The sequence below is a fragment of the Larus michahellis genome, chromosome 6 (assembly GCF_964199755.1).
Source record: "Larus michahellis chromosome 6, bLarMic1.1, whole genome shotgun sequence".
NCBI classification, from domain to species: domain Eukaryota; kingdom Metazoa; phylum Chordata; class Aves; order Charadriiformes; family Laridae; genus Larus; species Larus michahellis.
Window position 1 is genome coordinate 15730003 of NC_133901.1, and position 19963 is coordinate 15749965.

General features: G+C 40.7%; 1 protein-coding gene across 5 annotated transcripts in view; it reads right to left on the bottom strand.

Annotated features, from left to right (window-relative positions):
- The window catches only part of FARP2 (FERM, ARH/RhoGEF and pleckstrin domain protein 2), an 83996-nt gene that overhangs the window by 52600 nt on the left and 11433 nt on the right, over positions 1-19963 (bottom strand). For all 5 annotated transcript variants that reach the window (XM_074590920.1, XM_074590918.1, XM_074590916.1 and 2 more), the window contains 4 exons: positions 8677-8781; positions 7265-7307; positions 2344-2422; positions 332-429 (listed from right to left, as the gene is read on the bottom strand). In XM_074590920.1, coding sequence (XP_074447021.1) covers positions 332-429; positions 2344-2422; positions 7265-7307; positions 8677-8781 — 325 coding nt within the window. The remainder of the gene's footprint in view (positions 1-331; positions 430-2343; positions 2423-7264; positions 7308-8676; positions 8782-19963) is intronic.

Here is a 19963-nt window from a genome sequence, read left to right on the forward strand (position 1 = left end):
AGTGAGTAAGGAAGCACAGAGGCAGACAGGAGCAGCTGTCTGGAAGATGAGGAGCGCTAGTGACGTGGTTTGCAGAGCCAGGGAAAACGGAGAACGCAGAACGGGGCTGGTTTCATCCATTCTCCATGAAGCCAAAGCTATCTCGTGCATAAGCACCAACTGTTCCTCACCACCGCTAGCCCTGATGACAACCCCAGCGTTCAAAATCAACAGGTTTATTGCATGTACAGAAGGAAATACGGTGAGACACAAAACGCTTTTAGTTACCAAAAACTTCTATATACTCTTCAATGACAACATCACCCGATGTCACCACAGTTGAGATACTCACATTGCAGAAGGTGAGAGACTAGAAGAGCAGCCGTATTGTCACTGCAGGTCAGTCGTTCCTCTGCCAAGTCTCTCTTGATTTGCAACGCAAACAGGTACCTGAGAGAGAGTTACAAGTACCACCTTGACACGTGAAAGAACAGTAAAATGACTGAGCGGTATTTTGTAAAACCAGCATCTCCCAATTCTTCCTCTCTCCAAAACCAAAGTAACACAGAAGCCTTGCTACCAAGGACGGTCAAATCAAACCAAACAACCTGTGACTAATACAGTGCAATTTATCAGTGCAGATGAACACGCAGGGACAAGGAAGCAGAAAGAAAACCACACTTTTAACAAGTTTGATTTGTCAAGTAACAGCAGCTGTAATTTTTAGTCGGAAAGAAACTTAATGAACACTTCAAGTGATTTTATCTACTAGAACAAGGATGGGAGAACATCACTGATTCCAATATCTTGTTAGGGAAAACAATAAGCATTTCTGCTAGCACTCAGATTATTTACTAAGTGGTTGCATTTTCCGGGACTATAATGTTAGCAGCCTAAAAACACAGTGAGAAATTAAATTTCCTTTTCTTATACTGCTATACTCATCTAACTAAAGTACTTTCCATTCAGTTGTTAAAGAGGAGATTTCTGTTTAACAGCTTTGTGTAAGTAAAAAGCTGCCCGTAAAACATAAAAGGACAGAAGAAAAACTCGTCAGCCTTGAAAGTATGCTCATAAGGACTGACTCGGTAACCCAAACCAATTTTGGTACCTTTTTATGAATGTAATTCTGGCAAGTCTTTTGTCCTTTTTACTTGAAAGAACGTGCAATAGGGACTACAGTAAATAGGCAACAACTCATTACTATAAACCTCTGGCAGATTGATCAATGTTCTCTATTGAATTGCACTCTGAAAGAGAACAGTAATTTATTTTTAATGAAGAATTAATTTAAAACCACTACGTATTATGTTCTTGAGGCAAAAAGATAATAAAAGGAATACATTTTGAATGTGTGTGTGTGTGTTAAATTGTAAAGTACTGTAAGTATATATTAAAGAGTTCTATAAAGTATGTCCTGTTTTCTACGTATCTGACTGCGCAGATATGCATATCACTGCATATCAGACTGACATATCTTGGTTTCTTCATTACACTCACAACAAAGTGTACACATCATTAATAGCATTATGAAATACCTAGATGCTCTAAGCACAGACCAGAATTCCACAACAAATGCTCCATAAATAGGCAAAAATACAGTTCCTGCTCCAAAAGGCTGCATTCCTAATGAAATTCCTAGAAGAAGCAGTAATTAACATAAGAAAATTGGGAGGAAAGAAATATTTAGATAGTATTTATCATTACAAGAGACAATTGCAGCAGTTATCATGCTGTTTTGCTCAAAAATAAGCCTGAAGGATAATAATGAACCTCTGCCGATCTCTAACAGGAATTCCACTTAAAAGTAGTAAAACTGGGAATAGCACTAAACGAGCTCTTTAAACATCAAAATCCTGGGTAACGTCCTTGTTAGAGGCACAGACTTCAAACCACATTCCCAGGTGCTAGCAAGTGGATAGGTCTGCTGAATTTACCAAAGATCAGTTATCAATCGGCAAAAGCACCCCGTGATGAGCACTGGTGAAAAACCTGAGTTTGCTAGTTGTAGAGTACTTAAAGAGTGGACTTTGGAAGTGTAAATGATAAATAATTTATTAAAATATGTACTGATTATTTTATATAGGTACTGTTTATAAATATGAGTATTTCCCCTATACTCTGTCTCTTTTGACACCGTGATGTTTGGAAAGCCCTAACTGCGCTGTTTTTTGTTTTGAAAAATATTTTTTCCAATAGCATTCATCTTTACATGTCTGCTAAAACGGTGACACTAATGAAAAGCACACTTTTGCTCATCTTCAATGTAAGTTTTGTTTGGAAACAGATGCAATGTCCTCCTACTTTTCCCTTCCTTTTATTTCAGTAGGTAATACAAATCAAATTCTTCAAAGAATACTTTACCTGGTATATTCCTCTTGCAACTGACCCGGGTCTGGAGGGAAAAACTTTACAGCTAGACGAAGCATTGTAGTCTTTGGTCCTATAAGAAAAGTTAGTTGCATCACAAAAAACTCTTGTTCTTCATAAGCACATGCATATTACGTTTTCCAACATGCAGAGAAATACAAGCACATGAAGCTTAGCCAGCTTGCCAGCTAACTATAGCGGGCCTATGGCGTATAGATTGTCCATGTCAACAGAGACACAGCAGATTGTTCCTCTGAAAACTCTCTATACTACTTCTAAGGCAAGTCTGCAGTCTGAATACTGTAAAAATAGTTTCGTGCAATGTGAAACCTATAATAACCCCAAAGCAACCACCTGACCTCATATGAAGGCATTTTAGATGACCCAGTGTGAGGTTCCCAGAGGGGGAGGAGGGTGGAGACCATCCCACAAGCTCTCCCAACCACCACCATCGGAGCTGTAGGTGAGCTGAATCCATGAGTCCGGCCGGACCCAGCTGGCTCCCCGCAAAGATAAAAGTGCGTTTGCAGACTGCTCCTGGCATGCCTGCTAATACCCATTTCTTCCCATTTTTAACACTGTTCTTGTAAATCTCAACAACAGGGAGAAAACTAATTTAACATTTGAATCTAAACAGAATCCTAAGAAATTATTTAAAATAGTTCACAATGCTCTGTGTAACATTTTACAACAAGAAAACCCATCTGTGACTGGACCGAGTTAACAGTTTCAGCATCACAACTCAGCCTGCTGAACCGTCTGGCTCAATGCCCACACTCCCCTGTTTCACCAGTATTTTCAGAGGAATATCACAGGGTGCCATAATCGCTTACTATGCCACAGCTGGGCACCACCGTTCTGCTGTTATTTTTCCTGCTCTTAGAGCAGATAAGGCTGAGTATTTCTGAGTATTTTGCAGGCAGGCAGAGCACTAGCCAACCTGTGCTTGCAGAAGCCTACTGAGCAGCCATCTCACATTTGCAGGCATCCCCCAGACACGAGGAGCAGCCCCATGCTCCCCCACCCCATCTCCACTCAGCTGCGACTGACCGAGACCTGTCCTCAGCACACACCTTCCCACAAGGAGCCTTGAGCGTGCAGAGCCGAGAAAGGCAGGACAAACCACGGAAAGACAGACCCCCTCTAAAAGGCACAGGAAGACTTGGCAAGGGAAAAACTGCAACCCCTCTTCTTGCTAGACTATTCTCTTCCAGGCACAGATTTCATGTCCTGACTGGACCTCAAAGCTAGCCCTGCTTAGGCGTGACCTCCAGAGGTACTTTAGAGCCCGGCCACCCCGGGACTCTGCCTGCTGCTGCTGTTTCAAAGGAAGCTTAGCCAAATAAAAAAAAAAAAAACAAACAAAAAAACCCCAACCTACTCAAATTTGAGCACATCGGTAAGCCCAAGCCAGCCTGCTTTAATTTATTTTAAGCACCAAGATCTCTTAAAGCTTGACAAAGGGCAATTTAACCCCATCAGCCCCAAAGTACGCTGATTTCTTCTGTCCGGAATACCCGATTCCCATACGCCAAACATTCCTCTGCTCACTCATCCTCTCGTTTGTCAACAGGGGAATAACAAACTCCGCTTTCTGAGAAGTAGCTGGGAGAACTAACTCCCTCTATCACAGCTGTCAGAAGAGCAGCTCCCAGCCTCTGATCCCAGAATTACCAAAGCTCTGGTGAACAAAAAACCTAAAATCCACACCCTAATTACAGTGTAATATCTAGAAATGAAAGGAGGCTGGAAATAACACACTGTAACAATATACTAAGCTCACATTTTGCAGAGACCAAAACCATACTAAGGTTTTTATAGTTGTTGAGACACACCAAGGAAGGAAAATAAAACTTTACATCAAATTTCTGAAAATACCCCGAGCCTTTGGAAGATCTTCACAAGGTTAAGAACAGACCTGCACATTACTCACACCAATCAAGTGGAAAGTATTGCTGCAGAAGCAATTTTGGCAGTGTTCCAAGCATCACTTACATTAAATGATAATAAATATTAAAAATTAAAAACCCAATGCTGCATATTTGCTTCTGTAGCGGAACTCCCCCTCTTTCTGTTTTTTTAATCTTGCCTTTTGTCTATGAATAAGTGCCATTCTAATTAGGAAAAGAAACACTGGGCCAGTCTTAACCAAGATGCAGAATTCATTGTAAGAAGCCAAATCTGAGCAAAACCAAGAACAACAATAACAAAAATGAAGTCAGGAAAAGTTACCCATGTGGGTATGGTGAACACAACACTATATAAAACTGGCAACATCTTGGCAACACCTCAGAGAAGGTACCCAAATGCCAACCTGATACTGTGTGCCTGTTAGGAAGTCAAGAATTTGGATGTAAACTCCTTGCTTTCTGGAGTGGTTCAGTAGTAAAATTGACTGTATTCATTTGAAAATAATCAAAAATAAAATCTTTATCATGCAACACCAAGTTCTATATATCTCAGAATAGGTCATTAGCCAAGACTAATTTCAATTAAATATTAATAATCTAGTTCTTTTGTTTTCAGAGAGCATGTCAAAGACTCAGAACTGCATGCCTACAATTACACAGTAATCACCATCAACATAAACTAACAGGTTTAGCTGTATTACCTTAAAGCTCCTGATAACATCTAACATTCCCCTACTACTAGACTAAAAGTTACAAGATTAACTCCAAAATCATTAAATTCTAAAAAACCAACCAAAGAAAAAAATCCAACCGTAAACCCACAATAAAAACGAACCTCAGTGAAACTTGTTAATGTGAGAATGTGGGAAAAGATCATCAATCTGTGCCAAGTTCAGGCATTTCTTAACACCGTGAGCAAACTCACTGAATCTCATTCTTACACAATGTCGCTTTCCCTTGGGACCCCCCAACCAAGCAGGGGCACGCAGAAGGGAGCGGACTGCCTGTGGGTGCCCGGCTGCCAGGCTAGTCTGCCTGCACTGAGCTGCCACCCCAGGGAGCCCGGGCAGAGGGGCACCGGGGAAGGACAGCCCCAGCGTGCCTGGGGAGCATGGAGGCTGAAGCCACCGCAGGTGTGGGTAGCCTTGCACAGCTGTATTGTCAGATGTAAACTTCTTTCCGTTATTGCAGCTTGCTTAGTGCCTTACTTCTGAAATGTCCACATTACCTAGTAGTTAAATTAATTCTCCTCTTAACACTTTGTATTCAGAAGTACTGTCAAAGGAGTTATTAGGAAGATGCTCCTGTGCAATCATATGTTAGCTGGATTCAATGAAAGAACAGCTTAAGTGACTATAGATGCAATTAACATTTTAATTGTAGACATTTTCAAGGCTTTCTACGGTCATATCTCATTTCGATTTTAAAAAACAGCAGAATGCCAGGAAAGGATTCAACTAGCATAAAAAGAAAAAAGAATTTTCACCCAAGCTATTAAAACTTTACAAATTTAAAATTTATTTCAGAACTTGAACATGTGCTAGACAACTGACTGGTGTCTCCTACAGATTAAGATAAAAAAAAAATTTTAAAGAAATCTTTACATGTCACCAGCAACATAATGTGGGTGGTAGACCACCAAGCAGCAGAGCCATAAATTTTTGCACATCTCCATGGTTTTAGACCATTTTAGAAATATATATATATACACATAGCACCAGGGAAAAGACAGCCATCAGCCTATGATGTAAGGCTAAGTTTCCCCAATTTATATGGTATAAAAGGAGTAACCAAGCGGCATCATAGACCTATGGTCCATCAGATCTTTTGATTAAGACATAACTACTTCCAACCAGGGGCACTGGAAAAACAAAAGAAGCCCAGCTGCATGGAGTATATAAAAAGATGGCAATCCAGTATTATATACCATCCTAAGGAAGCCTTCTTTTACAGCTGGTTTGACTCTTCTGCTTAAAAAACAATGTCACTAAAAGTTAAAACCAGTTTAAAAAGTTAAAAAAATCTAGCTAGAATTGGTGAGTTCTTATTTTCTGGCAATAAGTTTTAGGCAGAAGAGTAACTAAAATCTACCTCCTAGTACTAATTTTCAACGTTTTTCAATTAAGATTTTGAAACGAGTAGGAATCCACCACACCCTCCTGATCTTGTTCTTCCACAAAGCCTTTACAATCCAAAACAGAAAATAAGCAAACAGCTTAATGCTGTTCTAAGGAGGAAAAAAAAAAGTTTGATCTAATCTTTTAACATCAGAACTAGCATACTGTATTCTTCAATTATTTTTAGCCTTCAGAGTGCATCTCACATTACGTTTTAGAGTAGCGTAAAGCAAAGATAGCATCGCTATTGCAATATCCTCCTGGCGAAAAAGCAGAAACAAATTCCACAACCAAAGCAAAGAGGACGCCGAAGCCTCAGCTACCCACCAGGTGGGAGATCCCTACTTCTGCTCTCTCATTGAGGCTGCTCCCGAGCGCATTGAGAGAGTTTTTGAGAATGAGATGGGAATACCCACCCCGCTGAAATTCCCTGTGTGTCAGCAAGCTCTGAGCACAGCTTTCTGCAGCCCTCTGAAAGGCGTTATCAGCTCTCAGACAGGATCTCACGACTAGAGATGCTACCTCCTCCCATGCAATGTGTGCGACAAGCCAGAATATTCATTTTTCTTCCCATTGTAAGACAGCACAACTTACAAAAGCTCACAAACAGCAAACGACATGTTTCACTTAAACATAACACCAGCTGACCCAGTCTATCTAGATATTTATGACAGAGAAAGAATCATACCTTCAGTAAGTTTCCATTCCACCCACCACATACTACATATTAAAAACATCAGGTTTGCGTGCCCAGACAGGAACCACTATAGCCCCTACCAAGTACAATCTTCAGAGAAGCATAACCAGTAAATCAAGTAGTAGTTGTGAAAGCAACCCACATAAAGCAGATGTAAATTAAGGAAAACTTCCTTTTTTAAAAGTACTTACTCCGTACTTGTTTAATAACAGGTTTCATAGGTTCCAGCCAAATCTGAAATTAAAGAAAAAAAATTACGAACTGACATTCATATTTGAATACAATATGAAAACATTAAAAGTAAATTAAAATAAAGCAGTAATTGATGAGAACGCATTTCTTCCTCACTGCAGTAATGCAGCAACTCCTTTTCTTTAGAAAAAGTGTGCTTATCTCTTTGAATTGACATTTATCATGCATCAATAGAAAAACCACTGATCCGTGCTTAAAGCTCATCTGGACAGAAGGAGAGCCAAGTCAGCACAAGCACACCACCACTGCCAAGAAGACAGAAATCATGCCAACACACACGGCCGTACACCAGAGACAGGCCACAGAATTACAGAAGGTCTGGAGAACATGACAAGGTCCAACTTTTTATCCCTCCCATGCTTTGCACATCTCTCTTACCTACCTACTTAAGGATTTTTACTCGATATTAATTTCCCACAAATTTTTCTCTTGACAAGCACATTTTTGAAGAGAGACTACTGTCATTCTAGTAAAAGGAGTATCCATAAAATTAATGCAAAATATTCTGGATGCTCAACTTCCCCCTCACCCCCCCACACCTCTCCAAACAAAAAATTGTAACAAGGCTAGTTACTTCTCTGCCTGAGACAGAGCTGAGGATTTTAAGAACCTTATTAGATGCAGAAACCCTTTGGAGGCTTTGCAGAAGAAACAGAAACTAAACAAGCTTCACTGTATTTCCTTGGCTCAAGAGCACTGCTATTAGCATTCTCTACCTTCTCAGTCATATTTTCTGTGTGTGAGTCCTAAAACTAGAAAAAGTAACAGAAAAAATTGACGACATAGTTTTGGGAACATTTTCTAGTTTAGACGCCACACTGTCCTCTCTGTAAGATACAGGGTAAGTGACTAGGAGGCTCACAGAGTGTCAGTATTTATCTAGATCAATTATTTTCAAAGTTTGCAGGTCTGTATGTCTGCTGTCATTATTAGAAAGAGGTTCATAATGACTCTTCAGGGAAATTAACTGAAGACAAACATGAACACTAGCAAAATTACACGTTGTAGTATCATTTTATAAGTGCTTCACAGATTACACTTTGAGTTGATGTTTCCCCTTTCAGAGGAAAGGAGGATTTTATGTCCCTGAAAGTGGGAACATCAGCAACTATTTAACTGCTTTATACATTTTTTTGAGATTTAACAGGAAGTAGAACCTGATTCCTCCTCTCTGCTTTATTAGTTGTCATTGTTCTGGTCAGCGAAGCAGATTTACAAGAATCAAAGAGATAATCCTACAGGAGACTCCAGCAGACTTCAACACTTTTGACACTCAAGCAAGTGTATTCACTCAACCTTTTTTTTTTTTTTTTTTTTTTTTATACGGAATTTGTCAGGGAACTGTACATACCCAACATGACTGGATGTTCTGGAACTCGATCCCAAAGTAATCCGATTCAATCAAATTCAGATGCTTGTAAACTTCCGTCAATAATGTCTGGCCGTAGTATTTTGACTAAGGAAGTAAAAAAAAACAAAAAAACAAAACAAAACAACAAAAAACCCACAGTGAGATGAAGATGAGTAAATTTACAGAAAATTAGAAAAAAATTATAGCATCTTCAGAAATTGTAGAAAAACTTCTCAAAGATTCTTCACATTATTTTTGTCACTGTAACATGCAAATATCCAATACACAGGCACAGCGCCATACAACCAAGGTTCACAGAAGCAGAGGAACTCAAGCTGGAAGGGGCCACTGGAGGTCACCTACGTCCAACTCCTGCCCCAGCAGGGTCAGCTATGAGACCAGACTGCATCAGCTACAAACCATTCGCAGCTCCTTTAATAAACCGTCACCATTTGTTTGTGTAGCTGGACGATGTGGCTCTCCCCCAGCTGCGGCGGACTGAAGCAGGGGCTGCCAAAGCCCTGCTTGGATGCACAGCCCCTCGCTTGTACCTACACCAGGGACCACACGGCCATGCACAGCGTTCACACATCGGCAAGACTCGAAAACATACGCAGACGCCCTAAGCGAGTCCAAGACAGCCGAGGAAGGCTGGGGCACGGCAGTTTGCACCCAACTAGTATTTCTCCCTGACCAAGAAAGCCCCGTCTGGCCCCGCAGGAAAGGAAGAGCTGCGCGCGCAGAACTTGCTGGGGACTGGGCCCACAGCAGAGGCTGCTCATCACAGCACACCCAAGGCCTTTGCTGGCAGAACCAGAACTAGTCTTCTCCAGAAGAACACCTTTGAAAAACTCTAACATTTTTCTTACAACAGTGTTCAAGAAAACCCAAGGTGATAATCTGTTAATTAAGGAATAAACAGGAAGGCTATAGCGGGAACCCAAACACCCTCCTCTCGCACCATGCCTTCTGTGTAACGTCATCTGTGATGAATCCCTCCCTCAGGAAACTCGCTCACTAGCCCTTTTCACAGTCAAGTTAGGTGCAAAGCCACAAGACAAACATTGGCAGAAAGTGGCTATGGTAATATGGGAGAAAACGGGAAACTTGCACAGCACACCCAAACCAACTACACTTGGGTCTGCTTATTAGAACATACAAACTGGCTCTCAGCACCTATTATTGCATGACTGCAGCAGCCTCCACAAGAAAAACAGCATTTATGAACCTGCACATCAGTGAAGGTGATCCGTGAAAAGAATGCAAAGGGCTCTTGCATCCCTCGGTACCTGTTCCAGCAACACACAAAAGCCAGCAGGACGGCTAGCACAGGCTGCAGAAGGAGGTAGCGTGGCCACTGAAACCCATGTTCTACCCTGGACCACAACTAATCCTGCAACTGCCGCAACAGAGTCTGGCATCACTCTGGTCGGCTGGGCGATCCAGCAGATCTCACCTCCGGCTTTTGCGCCACCGAGGTCTCGTTTGTTTGGAAAAGTCAGAGGGCTGGAAGACTCTACAACTTTCCCCATCAAAGCTGGCACACAGTTCTGGAATTAGACTCAAAATTACAACAGTGTATCTTTTAAAAGTATTAGATGTTATAATAAATTAGTAATAGAATAATTTAATAAAAATGTAAATGAAAATATCAACAGAAAGAATAGGCTACATTAAGTTAAAATAAAGAAGGTTTAAAAAAGTAAAAAAGATGGTGAAAGTTGGGGAAATCGTTTCACATGCCTGAGATGCATAAAAAGTCAAGAGCAATTGCTTCTTACTGGAAAAAAAAGATTAACTGTCCATGTTTTTAGAACTGTGTAATTTAGTTAAATACCTCTGTACCACTTAAAAAAAGCCAAACCAACTTCAGTGAGAAAAAGCATGACAGCTCTGCAGTACTGCAAATCTGAAATAGCTTCAGTAATCGCACTGCCGTGAATGGAGCTGACCGAATCCAATGCTATAACCAAGGAGGAAAGTACAGAAACAGAAGGACAGAGAACGACACAAGACTGGCTCATCCTTCTCGTTCATGCTTTCACAAGTCACAGGTACCTATAAGGGCAACCACGGGTATGAAGCACAGGTCAGGGAAATTCCCCAGGCACAAACACCATTCACATAGAAAGTTTCTTGGTATCATGCTCGATCAGGCTACTGACACTGGTACCCCCAAATAAAACTGCGAGTCAGGAGAAACAATCCCGTTCTTCATCACTTCAGTGGATACAGAGATGCCTGGTTGGGAGATGACCCAGTATGGTGAGAAGGAACACTCTCTTTTTCTGGAGAAGTTTTTGTGATGTCAAAAGTGGCATTTTCTTTGTAAGAACACAGTTGATTTATTTTTTATAGACAAAATCTGTGCTTGCAGAAGACCCTGTGGGTACGGGGTTTTGTTTTTAAACGATGACAATGAAAAAGAACAATACAGGTAACGGTGAACCATATCTTGAGTAAATAACATTCTTGCTCTTCTGTCTACAGGCATGCTTCTCAGTCATGCCACAGACTGCTTGCCACAGGACACACACGCTCCTGGAGAAACGCATTTTGAAAATTACATTTTTAACTTTCAGAGGAAATGTATTGCCTGCCTTGCACTTGTGAAAAAAATTTTAAAATAGTAACAGAAAAAAATATCCTTAAATACAGTAGGACTTTTTTTTTTTTTAAGCTACAGATGCACGTGCATTTATCATTATTGTACGCCTACTGCTGACAGGCACCACAGATTTGAGAGAAGAATACTTTTTAGCCAGTGGTATTTCTGGGGAGGAGGCAATACCCTGACCGACCTCATATACTTCCACCTGCAGAAGATGGGACACACCAGCCTGCCTTTTCACAGATAGATCTATTAACCTCTAGAAGCCACTGACCAGGAGATGTCCCGCGACCCCGAGTCTGATTTCTCATTTGTGAAATAAGCAGTAATTCTGTTTCCAACCACCTTCTTGGTGGATAAACTTGGATTAACTTGTGAAAGATGTCTGGTAACAGTTAAACAAGTTTTACAAACTGTGCGCTGTGCTGATTCAGGAAACTGTGTCCTGTCCATAGCTAGTTATATACAGCTGTTAGAATTATCCTCATCACATCATAATATGCAGGTTTCTCTGATGCACGGCCTTTAAACTGAGTTACATCTCTGTGGCTCCATCAAGCTCCGTGCTTGATGACAGTCCAGCTGCCTTCATTTCTCCCAAAAACGGAGTTCATATGGCACTTAGCACTGCTCTCCTTCTACCACCAAGCCTGCACTCCCTTCAAGAGAAACTAGAGATGAAGAAATTAAGATCATCAGAGCTGGGAGCACTTTGCAGCTGATTAAATTATAAAGGTGCCAATCAAATGTTAAAAGTGTAAAATAATTCTGAACCTCATTCTAAGCTGAGTATCATTCCATAGTACTTTCTTCAAAGTATAAAGCAACAACAATGCCACTTTTTAAAAGAACAGTATTAATTTAATTTATTATTAAATTAAAATAGGTTATAAAAGCTTGAGACAGAAGACAACCTTTTATTATTACATCCCAAATGCTGTGGGAAAGCTCTTCTTAGAGCTATTTAATTCCTTAAATTTTTTGTTACATTCATAACCATCCTTTCCCAAAAGCTTCTTTAATATTTTGAAGCTGACAAAAATGAGTTATATAGTACGTAGCTCCATGTTCAATCTGCATAAAACAGCACAAAGCAAAATCTTTTAAGTAATTAGTTAATGACTGTAATTGTGACGTCAGGGCAAGAAGCTGCATGAATACATTTCAGAAAGGTCCTCTTTTCAATACAAATTCACTACACAGCATACTTGCCATTCCAAACTTCTCAATTACTCTTTATATGCTGCCAAGACGACGACTACTGATATTATTGAATTACGGAATTATTCCGCATAAAAAAAAGAATGAAAAAAAAAACCCAACACAGGGCAAAAAAAAATTAAATAGGCAGCTAACAAAGCTTTCCCTAGTGACCCAGCTCTAACTGTACTGCAGACTATTGTAACAAGTCATCATTAGGAGAGTGTTCAGTACAATAGATTTTTTGAAATCCATTTGTATAATCAGATCCAGCTTGCGAAAGCCCCTCGGAGCTGTGCGAGCAGGGTGCCCTGCCAGGCGGCAGAACCCTTCTGTGCTGGCAGAACCCTCAGGGAACGATCCCCTGCCCGCAGGAGTGATGCTGTCAGAGCGGGCTCAGCGCTAAGCCAGAAACCAACAGGAACAAACATTTTAAGCTGAAGTCTCTTGACTGAAGCAGGTATCTGTATTTTTTATGTAGTCAGAAAAGCAAACATATTCAATGTCAGCAATTTTTAGGACAGAGGAGTAAAGTGTAAAGGAAAAAAAAAAAAGAGCAACAGTTACCTTTGTTTTATCATCCCAACTTTTATTTCCTATTTTCTCAAATATCACTACCTACATGGCAGATCCTCCTGCCCTAACGTTTTAGCTCAGGAAAACAAAACAAAAAAAAAAAAACACACAAGGAAACACATATCCTGTGATTTTCAGCAGACATAGTTCAGTATTATCAAAACCAGTTCTTCCTCTGTAACTCCCAGACATGTCTTCCAGAACATCTTAACTTTCTGCTACTGCGTATTTTAACTCAAAACCCAAAAAACCCCAGTGTTTTCATAATGAGTAGTACTCTTATATTCCAAAATGGACAAACTGCCCTTGCTCAGACTTTCCAAAAACGAAATCCACTTTCGGCAGCATTTAGGCTAGAGGGGCAGGGGGGAAAGAAATCAGTCCAAAAGCCAAGTGTTTGGAAAAAACGGAGATTTATAAGGCAGAGGTATAGAATGGAAACTCTTGTGCAGCTAGAGCCGGAGGAGCCACTGGCTCCAGCTTCAGCAAACACCAGCTGACCTTGGATTTTGTGTTACAGAAATCTGCAACTGTTGGGAGACCAAATCGTCCAGTAAACAGTGTATTTGCATGAGAGGAAGAAGTTTATATTTGACATCATCACTGACAAATGGCCAACACAGAGCGTCCAACAAGCAGCCAAAGAGAAGCACAGGCATGAAAGTAAACTGAACTGATTTAAATAAAGACTCCTTCACCATTCATGGATTTTTAATTATTTTTTTTTTTCTTTTAGTGCACTTTAGTGCTCTTCCTAATGAAAAGTGATTTCTCATCTTTTGGCAAATAAAAAAAAAAAAGGCAATCAGCAACTAAACATAGCAGTTACACCAGACTTGTTACTTCCTTTCTTAACCAGAAATATACAAACATTTCAGTGAGTTTATAGCTCTGTTTATCTACAGCCCTTTTGTAATCTGTTAGATCTCTGTCCAAATGCAGCGTGATACGTAAAAACTGCCTTCAAAACTCCCTATTAATAACGATCATTAATGCCACATATAAACAAAAACTGCATTTATGAATACACGGTGTATGTTTAAACCACATTTATTAGAAAGAAGGAAATAATATCACATGGCAACGAATACCATTCATTAATTTTTTGTTTTCAGGGCTAAAACAAGACGACCTTATGGGTCCACATCTAGTTTTAATCCGCTGACTGGAAAAGTAAGAAATAACTGTCTTCTTTTTCAGTACTTTATTAGTTTCTTCAATTTTGATTAGAACAAATAACTCAAATGAAAACAGTCCCTGCCTCCCTACAAAAATGGGTATCTGGCAACAGATGTATCAGACTACGGTTTCACACGCTCAGCCAAATACGACTGAAATACTATTTCATTTTGATTATCTGAACATTTATCAATAAATTTCAGCTTCATTTAGATTTCTCTTTTAATACTTTGTGAAGAAAATTGAATTTTAAATACACGTATTTGTTTTATTCACTCTTTTATACTGACATGTCCCAACTACAGGCTGTTTTACCAACACCAAAAAGGGTTTGCAGGGCATTTAACAACCTACAGAGCAACGGCTGCACAGCTGGGGTGTCAAGGGATTTGACTCTGCACCAGGGTCCTCCCCGCAGCTTCACACCACCGCAGGCTGTCCCTGCCGCTTACTGAAGACGACAATCCTGACTTCTTCCAGAATTGGGCCAAGAGCTATGGGAGTCAACCCAGCACGCGCGAAAGGTGTGCGAAAATTCTTCCAATTCTCCACCCTAGTCACTGATAGGAACTTTTGGAGTTTTTAAACTTTTTTTTCCACCCAAGGGAGCATGGTTTCCCCGAGGTCTCCCACTTGCAGCGGCAGCCTTTCTACATGGTGCTGGAGAACCACCGGCACCTCCCAGCTGCCCCCGGGGAAGCCGAACCCATGGCCAGACCTGGTTTCCCACGGCCGCAGCCGGCACCGAGCCCCAGGCGCCGGAGAGCACCGCCGCTAGAGCAGCATGAACATCCACAGCCGCACGCCACTTCTTTGGCACAGACCAAAATTTGGGAATACACCGCCACCCTGAAAATGACTTTGTAATTTCTTCACGGATTCAGATAGTGTACATTTTCATTGTGAAAATGTACTTTTTTTTTTTTAATATTGTGTGTCGTGGTGTTTCCACATGGCATTGAAATCCATTTTACTCAAATATGGAAGCTGCAAAACCAAATAACAAATACAAATTTCTGAGGTATTTTAAGTTACATTATTACACTGGACACTGGGCCTAATTTTTCGTTTGAAAAAAAATTCTAAGACTCCCCTCCCAAGATTTTTTTGTCCTAAGATTTCAGTGATTGGTTATTGGTTTTGTTGTGATTTTCGTTTTTTGTTTGGGTTGGGGGGGGGGGGTTGGGTTGGTTTTTTTGTTTTGTTTGGGTTTTTTTTTGTTGTTTTTTTGTTGTTGTTTTTTTGTTTTTGTTTTTTTTTTTTTTTTTTTTAAACAGAATCCACAGACACACAAATTATTCTAGAAATGTAAGCCTCTGGCTCATTTAATTAAGGTTAGCTTTAAAACCTGTGATCATTTAAAGGTTCAAGCAGTGTTAAAGCCCTTCACTGCCAAATGAACCAGCTCTACCCAACAAACATGCTTTTCCAGAGTGGCTAGACTTGCTGGATGCCTGAAAGTAGGAAAACAGTAATTTGTTGACATGGGAAAAGATCCCCAGGAGGGGGAGAATTACATGAACGAGACTGGGAAACGTATACTTAGGTAGGGAGCTTGTAGAGACAAAAAATGGTCCCAAGTTTGAAAAGTGCTCTCGTGCTGAAATACCTGGAGCACTTAAAATAAAACACACTGTGCTCAGAGAAAAACAAAACAGCACCACAGTTATGCATTCAACCAACATGTGGTCCCCAAGCACTATATATAAACAGTTCACAGAAGATCCACATGAGAATTATGGGGCATTGAGCAGAAATTCTCAGTTACCTTCATTGCCTGGAGAGAAAAATACAAACATGCACCCCCCAGCACCCCTGCTTCATACACTGCTCTAGACTACCTGGGGAAGAGGTAAGTCACCCAAATTAAAACCCAGGACCATATCACTGGTAAGAGTTTCGCAGCATTCTGCTGCTTGACAATTTGGCACCAGAGTTGATGCTTGCTAATAATTAAACACTCAAAACAACAGCAGCAACAGTATCACAGAAAGCAGCTGCTTTTGGGTGTCTGATCCCACGCTCAGGCAAAGATCATGGCAGTCAAAATGCCAGAAAATTGTGCTAACTGTGATGCTGGGACAGTTTTTACAACACGTACTATTTCAAATAATCTGCAAAGGGCCAGAGCAACACTGCACTGACAGCCTTCCTCACACATTGAGCGCACGTTTGAAAGGGCTCAGCCTCGTCAGCATGCTACATTAAACAACTTGGTGGCTGAAATAACCAAGGACAGATGAAAGTGCCTAGTTATAAAAATGGCCTGCTGTCAAAATGGACAGTATGACATTCTCAAAAAAAGCCTTTTTCCACTTCAAGAAATTAAGGTTCATAACAGAACGTCTAAGCACCTGCTTTGTTCATACAAGTAGTAACACAGTATAATAAAGCTAAGAAACTTGAAGTTAAAAGACTGATGATCTCAATTCCTGCCCCGCCCGCCCCCCACCTTTGCTACAAGACCCTACACACTTGTGCAAACCACTGCTCCTCCTTACACCCACTCTCTCTACCGTGCCTGGCCACTTCATGCACATAGGCTGTAGGTACTCTAGGACTTTGCACTGCATCACTTCATATTAAAAAAAAATAATTTAAAAGTTCATTAAAAAGTTACTAAAATTGATAGTCTTTCTCCGTTAATTATGCCTTTGCCTCAAAACCATCATGCTCTGGGCTTTCCCTACATGCGGTTATGGTACTCCAGGTTGACACACTGCTTGAGGAAGCCTGTCCAAAGGAAACAGTTTAAAACATTAAGGAAATACGACAATCACGGAAGATTCCTTATGCAAATTAGGTATTTTTACAGGAAAGGACAAAACTATATTTCGTTTTGTGCAAAAGTGAAATTGTACCTGCTGTCCTAACGTCACTCCCCACTGTACTTTGAGCGGAGCTTCAATACCATGGCGATGGGTTAATAAATACCTACAGGCCAGATTAGGTAAGGCTGAAGCTTTGTTAACTTCCCCCTTTCCAGCAGGAGTCTGTCCTACACCTCTGCCTTCAGGCTAGCTGCCCAAGAAGTGGGCTGAGGGGCACAGTGATGCTCGTCCTTCATGATTTCAGTTGAAGCACATGTTGGACAGGACTAATGCAAAGTCTCTACAAAGTCCTCTTTCCTGTTTTCAAACTAATACATGTATTTCACTACTCCCGTTTTGTGCTCAGACTCCACCGAGTGCTGTGCCTGAGCCCCCTGCCAGGGGCGGCCAGAGGAGAGGAGCAGCTCAGGTAGCAGAGATGTCAAACACGTCAGCCCGGATCTCGCTGCTGGGAAAGCAGGCCTGCAACTGAGCTCCCATCGTGTGTCTTGCCTGAGCAGTGAGGAGGCATTAATAGTTAAAATAATAGAGGAACTCCTGTTCCTCTGCCATGAGGCTGGGCAGAAACAACTGCTTAAGCCAAGTTTTCAAACCTGCTTTCACCATCACAAGAGCGCTCCAAATTACATGCATGTGTGCAAAACCCAAGCACAGAGCTACAAGCATGTCAAAAATGCATCAAAAGTTCTACAAGTGAAAAGATATTACTAAAGAGCAATATAGTCCAATTTAGACAGCCCGATTTTTGTTTCCTCTCTGCATTTTGTACCAATGGGTTTCGACCACGCAGCTCAGGCCAGGGCAGCAGCACATGCAGAAGCTGTTCAAAGACTTCCAGGAGTGTCTCCAAACTCACAATCTAGACTACTTGGCAGCTCAATACTCTTTTTTTTTTTTCCCCCCTTTTCTTTTAAACTTCTTATTTTTATTCATGAATGTCTGCTCTGCCAGACAGACAGGTCTTGCCCCTTCCATATGCCACATCACAGTCTTAAAAAGTAAATTTTTTTACACTAAGTATCATCACCAGAGCACAGGTTTTTTTTTTTTTATATATTCCTTTTATACGGTCTCCCTCTTACACAAGTAGGCAGCATGGCCCTTGCCAGGAATGTGTTTTGCTGCAAGGAGAAACAGATGAGACACAGGTATGCTTTTGCAACCCTGTTTATTTAAATGCACATTCACAAGGCTCTGCACACTGTCGGGTACCAGGTGACGCCATCCTTGCTCAACATCAAGTCCCTTTTGTCAGTAAGCACTAACCTAAAATTTCTCTGAATTGCCTCAGCACGCTGCATATCTGTAGCTGTCTTTAGCTGACTGTGGGTTGTTTCTTGGGGTTGTTTTTTTTCCCCTTTCAGGCTCTATATATTCTACAGAATTACCCATCTGTGGTACCAACTTTGAATGTCACCCACACCCAGACGAGGCTTCCAGAAAAATTTTTTTTTTTTTTTTCAATACAACAGTTCTTACCATTATTTGGATAGAATGGCATAAGACTAATCTCAGCTGATTTTCACCATCCTTCATCACTAGAGGATGAAACAAAGAAATGAACACCTGCATTCTGCAGAATTGTTTAAGAAACTAACTGTGTTTCCTTTCTTTATTAGTGGTGACATTATCTGAATTTGTAAGGTAGATAACAGGTAACAGCTTTTCCTTTACAAGGTTGTGCATCAGTTACTTTGTAAAGCACACGAAAGGAATTAAGTACTAGAACTGTACCACTGCATGTATGCCAAGACCATTAAGTTATGCACTGGTTTACTTTCTCAGATCTCATTCAGACAAAACAATTACAGACATAAAGTTCTCAGTATCCTTACGATAAATTAAAGAGATATTAAAGAGTTTAGTTTTACACCAACAAGCAAATGTGTCTCTCACAGTGTTCCTCAATTCACTCTTCTGAACCCATACAAGAGAAGTTTTTCATCTATGCACACCATGTGTTCAATCTATTAAAGCCATATTTCAAGGATGTGATAACATTTGATCATTTTACTAAATGGTTTTGTGTTTTAAGTTACAATATGTGCATATTTTCATACAGGAATATTCAGATTGTTTCTCCTTTGCTGCAGTATAACTCAATTTTCTTTTCACATAGCGGGACACCTAATGTCCAGAGAAACATAAAGCCGTAAATTGTTTTTATAATCCAATTCAAGTTTACATCTTCCCTTAAAAAAAAAAGAAACAAACAAAAAAACCACACACACCCCAAGTGTCTGTCAATAAAATGGCTGCAGTTTTACCTTTCCCCACCCAATACCACATTCCTACATAGCATCAAAAAAGTCAAGCCCCCAAACACAAAATAACAAGTTTAAAAAAAATACATAGTAGAATCAAACAGTACACAAATTCTAAAGCTTCAATTACTTTCTTTTTAAACCCTATAATAACTTCAAATTTTAAATAGTGAATTACTAACTTTCTCTTCTGAGGTCAGACAAAAATAAGTCCTAAGGCAGCTTATTTGCCATATTTAGGAGAGTCAAACCGGAGCAATGACAAACATCTGGCTATGATTCTTTCTGGAATTTTGACTATTTCTTCCCAGCCAGGGAAGAAAAACACCGAACTGACTAACACAGCATCTCAATTCCTTCAGCACAGCGCTTAATAGGATTCAGAAGCAGCCTGTCCTCCCACTTCCCACATACTTAAGCTGTTAATGCTTTTACAGCACAGAGGGAAAAAAGCCTTTATGAAAGGAAGGTCTAAGCAGGCGAAGGGAGAGGCAGGAGGGCAGCTCGTGTTGGAGCCTGGCTCTGCCAGAGAGCCAGCGGCAGGCTGCCCCATCCTGCTGGAAAAGCTGCAGTGCGGCAATGCTGGCTCAGGGCTCACCATGGCCCGCAGCAAGGACAGCCTCTCT